The 17,911-nt window shown below is 40.4% G+C and overlaps 1 protein-coding gene across 1 annotated transcript; it reads left to right on the top strand.

The window, feature by feature from the left end:
- The first annotated feature begins 7,472 nt into the window (after positions 1-7,472).
- On the top strand, positions 7,473-8,564 carry LOC131230782 (uncharacterized). Its single transcript, XM_058226749.1, has 2 exons — positions 7,473-7,847; positions 7,923-8,564. Exons 1-2 carry the CDS (start codon positions 7,761-7,763, stop codon positions 8,355-8,357), a joined length of 522 nt encoding a protein of 173 aa, XP_058082732.1. The 5' UTR covers positions 7,473-7,760; the 3' UTR covers positions 8,358-8,564.
- The last annotated feature ends 9,347 nt before the right edge of the window (positions 8,565-17,911 follow it).

Genomic DNA, 17,911 nt, shown 5'->3' with positions numbered 1-17,911 from the left:
TATTGGAGAGCAATTGCAGCAACTTGCATTCAACTAGCATGGAGATACCGGAAGAAGCATTTAAGCCGGAGAGCAAGCGATCAACCTCAACCAGATAATGCAGACTAAGTGGAGATACCTCGTTTCAACACTTAAGATCTTGGTATCGATCCCTAGCGGGGGTGGCTAACATGGAGTATGTGTACTGACATGGGTGTGTGTATTCTGAAACTCTGATGTCTATTTTGAAAAACTGCGTGGCGTGAAGTCTATTTTGAAAAACTGCGTAAATTTGAAGCGGTTTCTAGAGTTTTCCAACTTTGTACAAAAATTGGAGTTCCCCACTTATAAATAAGGTTTCCCAGGGCATTCCTAAGCATCATTCAAGACATCCTAAAGCAAGATCTAGGATTTTTAAAGAGTTTTATAGTTTTAATTTGTTTTCTTTACAAGCTTTTAGATATTTATTCTTTCTTGTTGCTTTCTTTCTCTATTCTAGTTATGTTTTTCTAGTTTCCTCTAGCCCAAGCTAAAAAGGAAGCACATGAGTTTAATAATTCTTTAAGTTATGATGATTGATTATTTTAATAATGAGAAGAATTGTGTATACATGTTATTTATTGTTTAGGTTTAGTTTTTTATCCTAACGTGAGATCCATATGTTTCCATCATATGAGATCCACATTGATGGATAGGCTTACCCTGGATCAATTAGATTTTCTAGATGGGAGAGGTTATGAACCTGCTTTATTTCTTTGATTCATTATCTCACGAATATTGAATGTTTAAAATCACTGGCACTTGAGAATATATATTAATGGTGCAAATCCATGATTTTCTAATATTTTATATCACTTATTAAAATATTTAAACTGTTTTATTTTCCGATTAGGCTGACCTTAGTACTCAGATCCTAGTTGTGTTATCCAAGTCATCATAATTTTGGAAGATTAACCTATGTGTGGAACTTTGAAGCTTGGGTGTTATTTTAATTCAATTGAATTACATCCATTCAAAATTTTCAAAATCAAATCATCAGTTTAGTTTTTATTATTTAGTTTGTTTTGTATTTGATTTTCTCCTTCTCGCAATTCATCTCCCTGTGGGATCGACACTATATTCACTGGATATTACTTACGAACTTTTGCACTTGGAGGCAAACTACCCTTTATCAAATCCCTCTCAATTGTATTTATTCAAGTTTTCGGTTGTACATACCACAAAAACATCAATGTAGATCAATTGTTGATTTATTTCCAACGGTTGCCTGTTCGGATTGAAACAAATTGTATTTTTATGTTAAGCGCAATAGAGGTGGGACCCAACTATTGGTAATCTACACTTGATCTTGGATGTGCTTTGTTGTCTCTCGTTATTATGATCACTGCATTCACTATAATAAGCTCATTGTAATATATAATTTAGCCAAAAATAAAAATAAAAATCTTGAGCCACAAGTGGGCTATAAACATAAGGAATACAAAACAAGCAATTTGCCAATGTGTTTTAACCGACTAGTTAGATGAACACTCTTTAGATGGTTTAGATCATTTTATTGGTGTGATTTTAGTGATGCAGCAAGTATTTGAATGATTTTGGAGCATCACTAACATATCATGTGTATGGTGGACACGTGCGCAACGTCACCTTTGTTTACCCACAACACTCTCCAAAGTAGTTAAAAAAGGCATTTCATCCAATTTACTTCCAAAATTTAGGGAGAATTTCATTTACAAGCTCATTTACTCTCTCTAAAAACAAGGAAATGTGCTCAGTCGACCATGGAGTAATATTACAATTAAAGAAAATAAAATCAATCAAAGATTATACTATTTGAATATTGATTACTTAATTTAGGTTTTTTTTTTAAAAAAAAATAATTCCGAGATGGATCAACTCGGTTCAGTTTTGTAGCAAAATGATCATACACCGGATCGGCCAGTTTGGCTGACCCGAGTCAACTCGGGCGAGTCCCTGGTTGACTCGTCGAGTTTTCAGACAATGTTCAAAACAGTAATAAAAAGAGTAGAAACAAAAATCAACCTGATACAGGTGTCGTATGATGTGGTCCACCTGAGTTCACCATCGGGCTGATCTATTGTATGTACAGTTAATATAAGACGTCTCACCTGATGGATGGAGTGGATATTACATATATAACATGATGGACCCCACTGATGGATGGAGTGGATATTACATATATAAAATGATGGACCCCACTGATGGATGGAGTGGATACTATACATACAACATGAAGGACCCCACGGAGCTTGGGTGTTTTACGCGCTGCGATTCCGGTCCCTTGATTACACTTCCTTTCAACGGAAGCAGATTGCGTACTGAGTTAGTACTGAGTAAAACTGTAGGGTCCACCCTTATTTATGTATTTTAGGGCCTGAGCACAAAAATGAAGCGTATCCAAACTCCAAAGCTTAAATGGACCACACCACATGAAATAATGTGGATTGAATTTCTACCGTTGAAAAATTCTCAGGGGTACAGAAGTTTTGGATCAAGCTTATATTTGTGTTTTCCCTTTCATTCATGCCTGTGTGATCGCATGAATAGGTTGGATGACAAATAAACATCACTGTGGGGCCTAGCAAGGTCCAACGGTAGAAATCATTATTCTCACTGTTTCATGTGTTATGGTCCACTTGAGATTTGGATATGAGTTTTTTTGGTCTCAACCACTAAAATGAACTGGAAAAACGGATGGACGGCGTGGATAGACCGCATACATTTAAGGATACGATGAGAGCGTACTGATTATCTCAGTACACAATCAGATTTCCCTTTCAACAGCTCAGTCTCACGGTTACGCTCTTAGTTTACTACCATTTTAGAAATGGTGACGACTCTTCCACAGCACACACGGTGTCGTTATAACTTGTATGAAAATGTGCGTAAGCTAAAAACTACACCGAAAAGATGATACGTAGCGGCTGTTCTGCCCTTAAAATTTGGGCCACCCACTATCTTACTTTCAACCGTTGATTTCATAATCCTCCGATATTGGATGGTTAAAATCATTTGCTGAGTTTTATTTTTAAGATGTGCTTCATCCACAATCTGCCCCACGAACTGGATGGTCTTGATCTCAAAGCCGTGGTGAACTTCAAAAACAAGATGTACAATGTGGATATACATGACATTTATCAAGGTGGAACTCACATGATAAGTGCCGGGTAACACCAAATCCGCTCCTGGTGACAAATCCGAAACTACAACGAAGCTGGACTCGGATTGAGGACCGTAGAATACACCACAGCTCGGATGTTAGTATTGTGTATGCGTGGCAAAATTACGTGGGCCAAACAATGATGTACGTGCTTTATCCATGCTGTCCATTCAATTTATTTTATTATTATTATTATTTTTTCATATTACATAATGCATGAAATAAAAAATGAGGCAAATTCAAATTTCAAATAGGCCACACCATAAGAAGCAGTGGGGATTGAAAACTTACTATTGAAACCTTATTAAGGCCATGGAAATATATATATATATATGCTTAGTAGATTTGTGGACCACACCAAGGAAGTAGAGGTTATAATGATACGTGATGTTTATTTGCCATCCATAAGTCCACATAGACTTGAAGCAAGTTAAAACAAAAATATAAGTTGATCGAAACTTCTACAGCTTCTGAAAAGTTTTTAATGGTGGGTGTTCAATCTCCACCACGTGGTCGACTTGAGCCTTGGAACTTCCTCATGTTGGTTTCATGCCTTAAAAAGGATCTGTAAAAATGGATCCACGGTGTGGATAAAACTCATACACATGGTGGACCCCACAAGACTTATGGCAGGAGCTTCAGAACCTAGGTGAGGCCTACTATGATGTTTTTGAGAAATATACTCTTCTAATTAATTGTCATAAGGTCATTCTAATAGGATGAACTGAAAATACAAAAACATTAGCCTGTTCCTTGTCACCATACAAAACATTCAACATCTAATCCTCAATGTTTCTTGTCATGCCACCTTTGTAGTTGCTCTACTTGTTGGGTTGCAAGTGAGAGTGGTTCGATGTTGGTGATGGTTTGTTGAACTATTCAGGCATTGTTTATATAAGTCAGTGTTGATGGTTTTGGTCCAATGTCATAACTCAATAGAACTATTGTATGGCTGTTGGTGAGAAACTAGTTGTTATTGGCAGTTTCTGCCCGTTATGCATGTAGGATAATTACTACTGCATGTTAGCCGTTTAGATTCATTGGCTAGTCATTTTATGGCTGTAGACCACTTGCTCATTCCAGTCACCTAACTCATATTCCATATCGTACCGGTTCACGAACGAGCGACTCATTTACGACACAATGTGCACGTGCGAAGTGCAAAGTATATCACTAGTGTCTCTACATTCACACTGCCTCACATGCCCATGCCTTCATACTGAACCCGGCGTGAGTGTTCCAGTGCAAAAAGCAAGTCCCAATAATCCTCGAATCTACCAAGCAAATGATAAGGTACTTCACACCCTCACATATAAACACAATTTTTTTCCTTCTATTCTTCCCGGTGAATGGGACTATTCTGGAAAACGTGAAAGCAGTAAGAAATTTTCTTCCAAATAAAATCTTTTACCATAAATATATATATTTTTTATTTTAAAATATTTTTAATCAATATTTTTCACAACATTTTGGACCTCCTTCATTTTTTGGGACATAGAAAAAACAGATCGATCCTGTGGATTTCTCCCGAACATTGCAGTGGGCCCACCTACCTTCTAACAGCAGAAACTTCTCTGTACGGGCAATCCACGTCCTTGTTCTTCGGCCCGTGTTCGAATAAGTTCCTGTACGCGACCACCTCTTTCACAGGACTTATTTCATACACGAGTTACGTGAGAATGCCAGCACCTCTATATAAGATCCAGACCGTTAATCTAACCAAATCCACTACTTCTGGGGTTATGGCCAAAAATCAGGATTGTAGGACAACTGTAACTACTCAATTGGATCAAATAAAATATCACGGCCCACATTAACTCCATTTTTCAATCAATTCCATAAATTCATCTGACAATCCTGATTTTTGAACTATGATTCATAAATGGAGCGGCCCATCAGATGATCAGCCTATATCCTACACTCTTCTGCCACGTGTGTCCATGCATGCGTGTGTACAACTGCATTCCTCTTCTTCTTCCTTTAATTGTTGCAACGGTCGAATAAAAGTTAGGACAAAACCGTCAAAATGCTTATATAAAATAGAAGTTCACTCCTTTTCCCTATTAATATTTACTTTTATTATAAAAACATCTTCATCAAAACAAAATAACCTTCTTAAGCATAAGATGACAAAAGTGTCCCTTGAATAGCTTCAGGCATCAGCTATCCGAGTAGCCCATTTGGGCAGGAAACAGATTGCTACTCTCCCTCCCACCAGCGGCGCTCTTGGGCCCCACCATGATGTATGTGTTTCATTCACGGTATTTTATCCATTTCATCCATCCATTTTACTGGATAATTTTAGGACTCGAGCTCAAAAACTAAGTATATCCAAATTTCAAGTAGACTACACCACAAAAAATGGTGTGAATTACATATGAAGTTGATATTTGTGTTTAACCTTTATCGATGTCTGTGTGATCTTATCAATGGGTGGGCCTTAAGATGATTTCAACGGTGGAAATCATTACAATCATTATTCACACTGTTTCCTGCAGTGGGGTCCAGGAATTTTGGCCTCAACCCCTAAAATGAGATAGCATGATGGATGATTGGCATGCATAAACACATATATTCATGGTAGGCCCAACAGAGTTTACTCAGTGCGATGAAAGCACATTCAGTACTCATTACGCAATCTGATTTGGTTTGTATTGGGCGGCTTGAAAATGGTGGCCTTTGGAATTAGCCAAAACACCTGTGGCTGTAACTCTCCAGTTTCCACCCAGACAGGAATTATGAGCGATTGGTAAATATATGCCGCCATATGTCCGTTGAATATGAGCAGCGTATAGACGGTCATGCTCTTCCAGAGTATCAATGTTAGCCGTGATGTGTAATTCTCACCAACCAACGTCTTCGGCTCAGACGAACTCGATGGGCCACCAAATGAAAGGTTACCATCAGTTATAAGGCCACGTGCGATAGTGCGATATGGAGGCCCGCGTGTCACCTGCTTCGACGAGAACACCACGTGACAGTCAACAGCGCATTTCCAACGGATCAAAAAACGAGTCAGGGTGGGTCCCACGAACTCAAAGCTCTGCACCTGTAATTAAGCGTTCGTTTCGCGTACGTCGCGATTGAAATTTTGTGCGTATGTCGCCCACAATGGGGTCCACATGCTGAGTGATCCGACGATCATAATTGTCCATATAGTGGAATCTATGCTACAAGACATACGGTAAGAAACTTACAGTGAGAGGATGATTTAGACCATAACCATTTGTAGATGAATTTCGAACAATGAACAGAGAATTTTCAATGGCTCGCATTTAACTAAAAAAAATCAAAGGTTAGAATCATCAATAGAATACGGAAGTATTCAAAAACATTATTTACCATTGGAGTACATGAGTATGGACGGTTCGAAAGATTGGACCATTTGAGTGCGTGGGCCCCGGTTCGTGACGATTTGTCAGTCGCGACAGAGGCAAAATTAACTCCTTCATTAACCCTAGAAACCAACCTGACCCGCAGCGCAACATGGGATTCAGAACTCATCGAAACGAGTTTTGCGAAGGCTACTCGCGAGGGTAGATCCTCGTTACTGTAAGTGAGAGATCTGGGCCGGTAATAGTGGGGACCCATATCTATACCATTCCTAGATAATTTTATCCTGTCCGTTCATCAGTGTATCATATGGCGAGAGACGTTGTAGGAAAATCAAATGGACGATCAGGAAACGTGACCCGCACTTAATTTTTCACATCCATATAACATAACCAAACTATTCTAATTTCTAGATAAAGTAAAGAGCGTAACCCACGTGCTAAACGGCACGGATACTGTACGCACATGCCAAATCTCTATATACGGCGCGTAGTATCGGGAGTCGCACACTTGCGAGTACCCTTTATTAGGCAGGTGAGAAAGCGAAGCTGATCCACCGCGTCGGGACTACGGAACTTTCGTGCTGTTTGATCATATATAACATACTTGACATATTTTTACGATAATCCGAGCCATCCATCCTCTTTCTTCAGCTACCGATGGCTCATAACACGAATTTTATATAACAAAATTATCCTATTCATCTAATAAATTGGTATCTTCTATCATGTGACCCATAGATTATTTAAATATTTTGGTGTTGATTTATATTCTAAAATTAAATAAACGGTAGGATTATTTTCTCTATTCGCACATAAAATATTTAATAGATAAGATGAACGGTTCCGATCCAGTCAATACAATCGACATGTGTAGAAAAGACACGGAAGCACGCTACCTCCCATGCCTCCAGAAGCACTGGATTGGAACCCCGCAATAAAAGGGCATTTTAGGGATTTCATTTTCTCCCAGGAGTACAGAGGCACCCTTTTCTCCCTCACCTCTCTCTGCCGCTCTCTTCTTCTATTCACTGCAGCAACGACAGCAGCGAGAAGGACAAAAGAGGAAAACAGAGACTCTCTATCTCTCTGCAGCAACTACAGCATCGAGAGGGGCAAAAGGGGAAAAGAGAGACTCTCTCACTCTGCAGCAACTACAGCATTGAGGGGCAAAAGGGGAAAACAGAGACTCTCTCTCTCTCTCTCTGAGCAGTAACTACAGCAGCGAGAGGGGCAAAACGGGAAAACAGACTCAAAACTTCTCAACAATGACGAGCAGATCTCCCATATTTCCAATGCCAGAACCGCAGCATTTCAGCGACTACGGCTTCGACCCTCAAATCGACTATTTCCAGGTATGATATCATATACCCATTTTTCCCTCTTCTCCTTTTCATATTTCCATTCTACCCTTTCTCTCCATCTTCCAGATCCTGGAAGAAGCACGGAAGCACAAGCGCGAGTCCCGATCAATTGACGCACTCCATTTCAAGCTCCAAAAACCCATCTCGAAGGAAGATTCAAAGAAGACGAAGAAGCGAAAATGGTGGAAAAACGCGCTTCTGTTCTGGAGATCCAAGTCGAGAGAAGACAACGAAAGGCAGCAAAATCGCAACCATTTTGAAACGAGTCGAGCGAGCGAGTCATGTTACAGGGCGATTTCCAGCCCCGTGTATGTTGTTGGAGAGAGCGGCTTGGGTACGCCGAGTCGGAGTCGGCCGACTTCGGGCCCACTCGCTGGGACTTTGACTCCGACTCGGAATGGGGATGTTGATATCCCTTATCTGAGCTTGAGAGAACTGAATCTGGAGCATCATCATCAGCGGATTTCGATTTCTTCGATGCCCATTTACTTGGTTACTTAGATTTTTCTGATGTAGGTTTTTTATTTTGCCTCCTTTCTGAGATTTGAAAGAGAAAGATGGCATTTTCGGATAGTTTCGTTTGAAATTTAGGATCTTCTTGTAGTGATTTTGTATTTTTCTGTTTTCGGGTTTGTAATCGGGTTTGAGTTTTTAACTGGATGTAACCCGATGATTTTGACTCGGTTGATTGAGTCGGAAGTTGGAAAATGCTTTCCCCAAATCTCATGAGTGTGATTCGTGTGAAGAGGTGAATCGCTGCACGCGTGCGAGCGTGGAATACGTGTGCCAGATCAGGGCAATCCATCCATCAGGTGGGCCACACTTGTATGAGAAAAGTGATTGTCAGAAAGAAAGAAACCTAATGCACGTGTTCAAACGGTAGCGTGCGCCCATCTCATGAGGGGATTAGCCAGGCTTCTTGGACAGTGTATGTTACGTCGAGCGGGCCCACCTGGTAAATGGCTCGGAACGCATGCGACTTGCATGTGACCCGGTTTCCCAGTATCCCACGTTACCCCAAGCTCTGTGGGTCCACTTTGATTTTTTATTTTTCGGTCATATCCACTCCAGCCATCCATTCGCCAGCCAAAAAGTGGGAGATCAAAGCTCAAAATGGATCACACGAAAAAAGAGCAGGGATGTAGAAGTTTTGGGTCCGTCTAGTATTCTTTTGGAATTTTTAAAGCAGGTATATATATATATATATATATATATATATAAGGAAAAGGTACTATGTGCTCGACCTCCCGGTAAGCTCCCGTGAGGTCGAGCTGTGTGAGGTCGAGCTGTGTGAGCCCCACCGTGATGCGTGTCAACCATCAACACCGTGCATTTGATGGGTTCCCTCTAAATTATGAGATACCAAAAATCAGCCATATACAGAACTTAGGTGGGCCATACCATCTAAAATCATGTGAAGACACCGTCAAAACATATAAAAGCACTTGGTGGGGCCTACCTCAGTTTTGAATACTGCTAAAACTTGGTCTGAACCCTCATCCAAGTGGGACACACATAAAGGATGGGCTGGATTTGCAAACCACATCTCGGTGGGCTCAAAAAATGATTATGAATGTTTTAATGATGCACAGCCCCTCTCCACTTCTATATGTGGTGTGGCCCAACAAGTCACGAATTGACTTGATTTTTGAGACCGAGGCCCACGATGGAATGGTGCATCTAATTGATGGGGTAGATGTTTGAAACGCATCACGGTGGGGCCCACACAGCTAGACCTCATGGGATCGACTCGTGAGGTCAAGCGCATAGTACCTTTTCCATTATATATATATATATATAGAGAGAGAGAGATGCCCACACACAAGTAGTTGGACCACTTAAATTAGCCCAACTAGCTGTGCGTTAAATGTGAAGGATTTTTACTTTTATCAGTATATGATGTACCACGTGTAAGAAATGTGACATTGATTCTCATATAAGTACGATCGGAATTATGTGACACATCCAATTCCTTCATCAAATAAGGCCTATCAATAAAATTTGATGTACTAAAAATTAGTAAATGGTTATTACTATTAGAGGCACACATTTAATTTTGAAATAGATTTCTAAGAGTTCGCTCATACATAACTAGTTGGAGGTCCCACTACCAACCTAATTTCAATGCCACTTAATAATAGTATATGTTGCCTAGGCAATAGATATTTCAAAAGAAAATGAGTTTTCCACTTGAGTAGCCCCCATTATGGTGTTAATGTTTAATCCACCCCAACCATCAAGTGTGGAACTACATTTTAGCCCTAGGGTCCAAATATCAGCCCTCAGGTAGATTACAAGATTAAACACAATATACATAGAAAGCACACCCTTCAAATTATTTCTTATGATGTGGCCCATTAAATCATGTATGGACCTACGTTTTGGGCCTTAGGCATAGATTTTTTGTTTAGAATTTAATAGTTAGAGTGGATTTCACATGTTCATTACGGTGAGCCTAGTAGAAATCAATGGTGGATGTCTCTCTTTCAACCGTTTCCACGGGTATGGCCCACTTGAATAACGGATCAAACTGAAATTTTTTCCCACTAGGACAAGTAAAGAGTTCCACATTTAATGGTTGGAGTAGATCTCACGTCCACAATACGATCCTTGTTAAAAATAAAAGGAGCCTTCCTTCTGTCCATGATAGAATCCCAGAAAATCTAGGGACTCTGATCGTTGAGCATGTTTGGTGTTTAAAAAAAGAGTCTCCGGGATGCAGGGTCCTGTGTTAACGTAGCTAACTGTTGTGAGCCCCATTATAATATATGTGTTACATTCATGCTGCCTATCTTGTTAACATCATTTTAGGGCATGAGCCCAAAAACTAGAAAGATCCAAAGCTCAAATGTGCCACACCACATTAATGAGGATTTAACGCTTACCATTGAAAATATTTTGGGTGCAATAGAAGTTTTGAATCAAACTGATATTTGTGTTTTCCCTTCATTTCCGGCTGTGTGACCTCGTGAACTCGTTGAGTGGATGAAGGGAGTGAATATGCTTCACATACATTAAGGTGGGCCTCACAGTTAGAGAAACTTTCAATAGGGTGCACCCAATTAAAACCTGATCCTCTCCATTATCCTCGGGAAGGTGACACTTTTACGGGAACTAACATCCGCTGTGCTGTGGTCCGCCCTTCATTTTATGAGAGAACCAAAAAAATCACGCTGATATGTGGTTGAAGTAGGTCATACTATTGAAAACAATAGGGAGAGACGTCCACCCTTGATTTTCACGTGGCCCATCATTATGATAATGTGAAATCCATTTGAACCATTAGATGCTGCATCAAAACATTGGCCCAACACCCAAAAATCAGGCCCAAACATGATTCAAACTAGGCCACACCAAGGGAAATAGCTTGGTGGGTAATTTTTATGTATTTATTTTGTTTGTTTGTTTTTTTTTTTTCCATATACTATTTCCAGTCGTGTGGTCCACTGATGTGGCTGATTTTCAAACCATAGGTTTATCATGGGGTGACGCATCAGATGCTTGGGTGGATTTCACATTAATGTCATTGCAGGCTCATCTAAGCCAATGATTCAATTTTCTCCTTGAAATAACTTTAATTGGGGCATTTACTGACATTAAATTCTCCTTAAATGAGGCAACTAAATTTCTCATTGACATTTATTGCACAACTAGGTGAACATATATATATATATATCTTTATTTATTTTGCATGGCTAATATTTTTAAGGGAACAATGGGACCCAGACCGTGGGACCCACCTCGATGCATGCATTGTGTATCAATGCTGTTCTTCCGCTTTTTCATATTATTTTAGGACATGTTTCCAAAATTGAATTAGATACAAATTTCAAGTGGACCACACCATAGGAAATAATGGTTATTAGTCATTAAAAACCTTTTATGGGCCATAAAAGTTTTGGATTAAGCTGATGGTTATTAATGGTTATGATATAGAGTGGGTTGCAGACAATTTCATTTTCTAGATGGACCAGGGAAGGCTCGAGCCAAGGTGGAAGTCATCAAGACCGTGAGAAACTTAAAAGAGACATATCTTACCACCTTAAAATAGGCATATCTCACAACCGGGATGAGTTACTCCGCGTATAAAGGGTTTTTATTTTTCATTTATTATTATTATTATTATATATATATATATATATATATATATATATATATATATATATATATAAACGAATGCAACCCTTTGAATGCTGTAGTCCTAAATTTCCTTCTCTCGTGCATTTTCCTTTTAAACATGAGCAAACCTCCTATTTTGTATTTTTATTAATTTATTTTACAATAAAAATAATAAAATATTTGATTTTTAATCCACCTGGTGACCCAGCGTGTTCCAAGCCAAGTACAACTCGGCAACTATGATCCACATTAAGATCTTTGAATTGACGGTCTGGATTCATTGATAGCCTTTGCGATCTACATTAATCATCAATCGAGATGAACCAAAGCCCTTCTATTGAGCAAGGCATCCCACTACGTACGGGCAGGGTATCAGTTGTCCCTTATTACCGTACAAATTTTGTATTTGGGCCCACCTTTGATGGGCCTATATTGTTGGATACTATGAATCCGCCGTTATTTTCATCTGACACAAAAATAAGCATGAATGGATAATCACAGCTTTACAATTAAATACTCAAGTATTAAAAGTCCCATGATATTACCGTTTGAATTTAATTTAGAATGTAATGACAGGGTAGTTTGGTGCGTGTATACACGCTTACAATCATATGTGTGTAAGTCTATCAATCTAGCTAATTTTAACCGTTCATCTAGCCTCTAACATAAATCTAACCGTCAATGGTACTTTTCATCAATAGAGAAAACCATTCGACCATTGATTCTTAGAATGGACCATCACATCATCAAAAATCAATCCTATATGCAATTTAAGCACTTTGACCCGATCATCAATGGATTCAAGTATTACATCATGATCCTGAATGATTTGTACGGTTGAAATCAAATTCGAAGGGTTGGAAATACAACGTTCATCATCCATAATTTTTTTATGTGTACACATCTCGATATAACTCCGAATCTTAGAAAATCTCGTGGCAGGACCTGAACCATTCTAAGAGTGAATTGGGCCGTACGGTATCGATGTCGGGACCTGAATAGTAAAATCCACTATTCATCGTGTCCACAATATACAGTTGGATGATCCAATACTAAGCATGAATTTGACAATGCGATTGTAAGATCAACATATAAAATCTATTCAGACACTCTAAAAAGGACTCCTAGGACCGCTGACGAACAGTCCTGAAGCCTAGGACGGTTGATGATCGGTTCTGAAGTAATCTAGCCTTTGAAATTCGAGATTATCCATTGGATCTTAAAATCAACAGTTGATTTAGAATTTTAACCAATCTAACGGAGAGATTGGCCATCAACCCATCCACTGTGGGCAATGAAGTGTCTTGATCGTTGATCGGCCCAGAGTTCATAGCTGAATAGTGTGCGTGTGCACTAATGCACATGCACCCATGTGGCACTAGACAGGGGATTTTAAAATCCCGACCCCTGCGAAAAACGGCCTGACTCGAGCCCGTCTTCTTCATCGCAGGAGCGGTATGGAGTCCGAGATTGATCCAACTATGATCAGAGGAGCCCACCTTTAATCGATCTGAACTGTCCATATTGTGGGATCCATCAAACCGATCATGTGCCACTAAATCCGCACGTGTATATTGTTATAAAATATATATTTTAAATAAAATATAATAATATATATTAAAAATGTTTGTAAAAAGTATTTTTATGGGGTTTTTGAATAGTCACATATGGGAAAGGGAAGAGAAGATTTTGAGGTTTAAATGAAAAGTGTGGAGTACCTTATTATTTGCCCACATAGTCTATGGACCATATGACTTGCGTGTTCTAGTGCATACGTGCTCGGTCACAGGCTCGGTGCGAGGGCGTGGGCATGTGAGGCAGTGTGGCTGTAGAGGCGCTAGTGGCGCACTTGTGGCCGGTTGGAAGAAAGACTAAAAGACCGAATGAGGGTCTCTCAGTGTACATAAAGGCTGGAATGGAGCTGTTGCAGCAGAGGTGTAACTCCTGCAATTCATTACAGACAATGCAGAAACTGTTGCATGTGGCTAGCCCAACAGCTATAAATGGTTAGCCATTGTCTCACAACAGTCAGTATGCAGCAGCTTAATGACCCATGCACAACAGTCAGAAAATGGCCATAAATGGCTAGTTTTCTCCGACGGCTAGAAAACAGTCAATGAGATTTATTTCCCTGGACCATAACCCCTAGCCACCACAGCCTATATAAACAGGGCCTTGATGGGTTTCCAAATCATCTCTCGACCCACTCCAACAGACCCATACGAACTGAGACAGCCACTCCTCTCATCTCTCAACCCATCCAGCCCCTATATAAACGAAATCAGATTACGTACTAAGTTACATAGTACGCTCTTATCGTACTAAGTAAACTCAGTTGGGCCCACTGTGAATTTATGTGGTTTTTCTACACCTTCCATCCATTTTTTTCATCTCATTTTAGGCGTTGATCCCAAAATTGAAGCTTATACAAATCTCAAGTGGACCATACCACAGGAAACAGTGGAAATAATGATTTCCACTGTTGAAACCTTTCTATGCCCCACATTGATGTTTATTTGTCATCCAAACTGTTCATAAGATCAAACAAACATGGATGAAAGGAAAAAACAAATATAATCTTAATCCAAAACTTCTATGGCCCCCAAGAATTTTTCAACGGTATAACTTCAATTCACATTATTTCCTGTGGTATGGTCCATTTTAGCCTTATATATCCTTCGATTTTGATCTATGGCCCTAAAATTATCTTGTAAAATGGATGGACAGACTGGATAAAATACATAAATCAGGGTGGACCCCACAGAGTTTACTCAGTACGCAATCCGCTTCCTATATAAACAGGGCCTGGGTGGGTTTCCAAATCATCTCTCAACCCACTCCAGCAGACCCATACGAACTGAGACAACCACTCCTCTCATATACTCTAGTAACTCCAACAAGACAACAAGGTTGAACTATTGCTTGAAGAACAGACCAGCCATATGGTGTAGAACGATTCAACTGAACTAGTAGCTGAAGAACAGACCAGTGCAGTGGTCTAAATCACAAATTCTCTTCTCTTCTCTTCTCTTTTTGGGATTTTTCTTTTATTGTAGTTTTGCCTGACCGTGTGTAACAGAGTTCCATTAGTGGGCCTTCGTGTTTGCTGAACGCAGACCCACATCAGGCTCATTGTATCCTAGCAGTGGTTTGCTTGTAACCTATCAGCATACTCAATTCACTTGAGTAGGGACAAATGACGCTTTAAGGACAATGTCCTAGACGTACTTCAGCTTGTCCTTATTTCATATCTTGGATTTTTTCGGATTCCATATTTTACAGAAAAAATATTATTCTGTAAATTTTTTAACATATATGTATGTATGTAAAAAACCGAGACATCATCTTCCCACGCGCAATCTGCGTAAACAGAAACCGAAACTTCTGTTTTCATGCAGAGATGGAATTCAATAAGAAATCGCCGCAATTATTTTCCATTTTTCCCATTTTAGAAACCCAACACAGCCACAAATCCAAGGAACCATCCTAGATTCATCCAGACCGCTCGTTTTGAAATCTTACAGCGTAAGAAGGAGCAAGAGACTGAATTCGACTAGTATTCCGCCAAGAATCTTGGCTAGTTGCAACAGCAGAAGCCGAGAGTTTCCAAGTTCGAACCCACCGATCGAACGTCATTGAAGCTCCGAAAGACAGTGCCTACATCTCTTGATGAATCTGGACCGTCTTAGATCGAAGAAACGACTAACGAACCAAGATTTGTCGTCTTCCTCACCGAAAACTTGTAACCGTGCATTCCTTCCGGGTCCCGATTCGATATCCAGTATGCTCATTAGATAACGAACCAAGAAGAACGTCAGGTCTGACATCCATTGTTGGACCTGAGTCGACTTGCTGAGTCTAGTCATTCCACCACCTCCAGCGTCGGCTTCCATGTTTTGCAAAACTTAGATTTGTTAATTATTAGTTATTTTTATTAGTATTATTATTAGTAGTAATTGTTATGGGTAAAAATGGACTAACTAATGAGATAAGGTCAAGTCGGACATCCGTATGCATCATGAGGTTGGCCAACAACTGATACGACGAAGAGCTCAGCTCCATCCCCAATCTGAGCAAGAAAGGAGATCGGCCTCGGCCTTCCAACAAGGTCTCCAGAGGCAGGTTGGTAGATCACTAATCTACCCGACACCAAAAGGAGCTCGGTAGTTACTCGACAGAAGGACCCAGGTCAGTTGAGCTCCTCCTCGGAACAATTCTTTATCTCGGTCTCCCACTGCGCGCTTCTACTAGCTCCGACCAGGGGCTGACAATCCAGGTCTTACTCGACTTACCCATCCGAGATCCTAACCGAGGATTTAGGGAGACGACTGCAACATGGGTATGTCCAAGATCTCCGTCGAAGATCTCGGAAGATCATTGCGATACGTCGAGGATCCGAATCCCTCTATAATATGTTCTTACAAATTAGGGAGATCTCCCTTCATACGACCACCTTCTCTCACGTATAAATAGGAGCATCCCTAATGGTGAAAGGTATGCACAATTCAACCCAGAAAATATCCCAAAACCTTATTCTACTAGACCTATCTTGCCTATCTGACTTTGGCATCGAAGGGTCCCCTGCAGCAGACAGAGTCTCCATTCTTGTCCCTTTTTGCAGGTCTCAAGTGATTTAAGAAGGACGAGCAAATTTCTGCATCAACATTTTAGCGTCATCTATGGAAACGACATAGAAAGTCATTCTCATCACCTACAGGGGTTTAACAATGGCGAAGGGGAGGAAGAAAGTCCAACCCACCACCGCAATGCCCAACCCTATGCTGTCAGAACAGTCTGTGGATCACCAAGACTAATCTTCCCAACCTTAGGCTGATTCTACGCTCATGGGCCCAGCACAACAATCTCAAAATTGGGGAGGTCAGCTCTTCTCTCTTGAACATCGAGTTAAAGTCTTGACTAGTAACCTCGATCAGATAAGGCGAATGCTAGAACGACAAATTTCTCCCCTCGACCAGGGGACTGAGGAAGTTGTCGCTCGAGAAACCACTGAAGTTTCTCCACCATCTCAGACACCTGCCGGCTCCTAGAGGAATAGATAAGTCGACGAAGCACCAGGACGAGCACCCTCCCTCGCTTCGGGCACAGCCACGTTGGCTGCCTCCGACTTACGCTATGAGTTGGGGAAGAAGAGGCGTGGTAAAGCTGCCGAAGTCGAGTCCAAGACAATAGCCGAGAACGAAGACTCCTGGGAGGTTGAGCTCAACAAACTATAAGATCAGATCGGTGACATGCAGCAGGCCTACCACGTATATACTCCAACTTCAATAGAGGCTATGTTGGTGGAAACTAAGTCGTCATTCACTTCTGACATCATGCATGCTCAGCTCCCTCCCAGATTCTGGATATTGCAATTCACTCTTTATTCTTGGACCACCGATCAACTGCGGTTATATGCCAGGAGTTGTTGCTCGGTGGGGATTCCTGGGGCATGTCCACGTCATTTTGGCCATGGAGGCACCGGTCTATGCCCATTTTGGTGTGGCCACACCCCCTGGACAGATGCCGGGCACTACCGATTTTTCAGTGTGGGCACGCCATTTTGGCGATCCGGACCGTCAGAACCTTACAATAGGTGTATCTCGCAAACTAGAATGAGTTACTCGACATACCATATATGATTTTCGGGTAGGAGAAGCTACTTTAGCCAACAAACCTAGTCATTTGGTGAGATTCCATCAGGTTGACGGTCGAAAATCTATTTTTACTATTTATAGTAAGTTTTAATTTGATTATAACTTTTCATCCTTTGAGCTTTATGAGTTGTGTCCAAAATGAAAAGTGCTTATAAAAATTAGGAGCATAACATGGTCAAGCCAGATAGGACATTTACTATAAATAAAAATTCGCTATTTATATTAAGTTACGAAATTTAGGGAGTTTGAGTTAGAGTTGGATTTTGAAACTTCTTACAAGGT

Source organism: Magnolia sinica, chromosome 17, assembly GCF_029962835.1.
Source record: "Magnolia sinica isolate HGM2019 chromosome 17, MsV1, whole genome shotgun sequence".
NCBI lineage: Eukaryota > Viridiplantae > Streptophyta > Magnoliopsida > Magnoliales > Magnoliaceae > Magnolia > Magnolia sinica.
This window is presented reverse-complemented; position numbering and strand designations above follow the sequence as displayed.

Bases quoted from the DNA above. Each gene is read 5' to 3' on its own strand.
- LOC131230782 (XM_058226749.1), top strand. From the start codon at position 7,761: ATGACGAGCAGATCTCCCATATTTCCAATGCCAGAACCGCAGCATTTC. The intron at 7,848-7,922 runs GTATGATATCAT...TCCATCTTCCAG, and splicing joins CTCAAATCGACTATTTCCAG to ATCCTGGAAGAAGCACGGAA.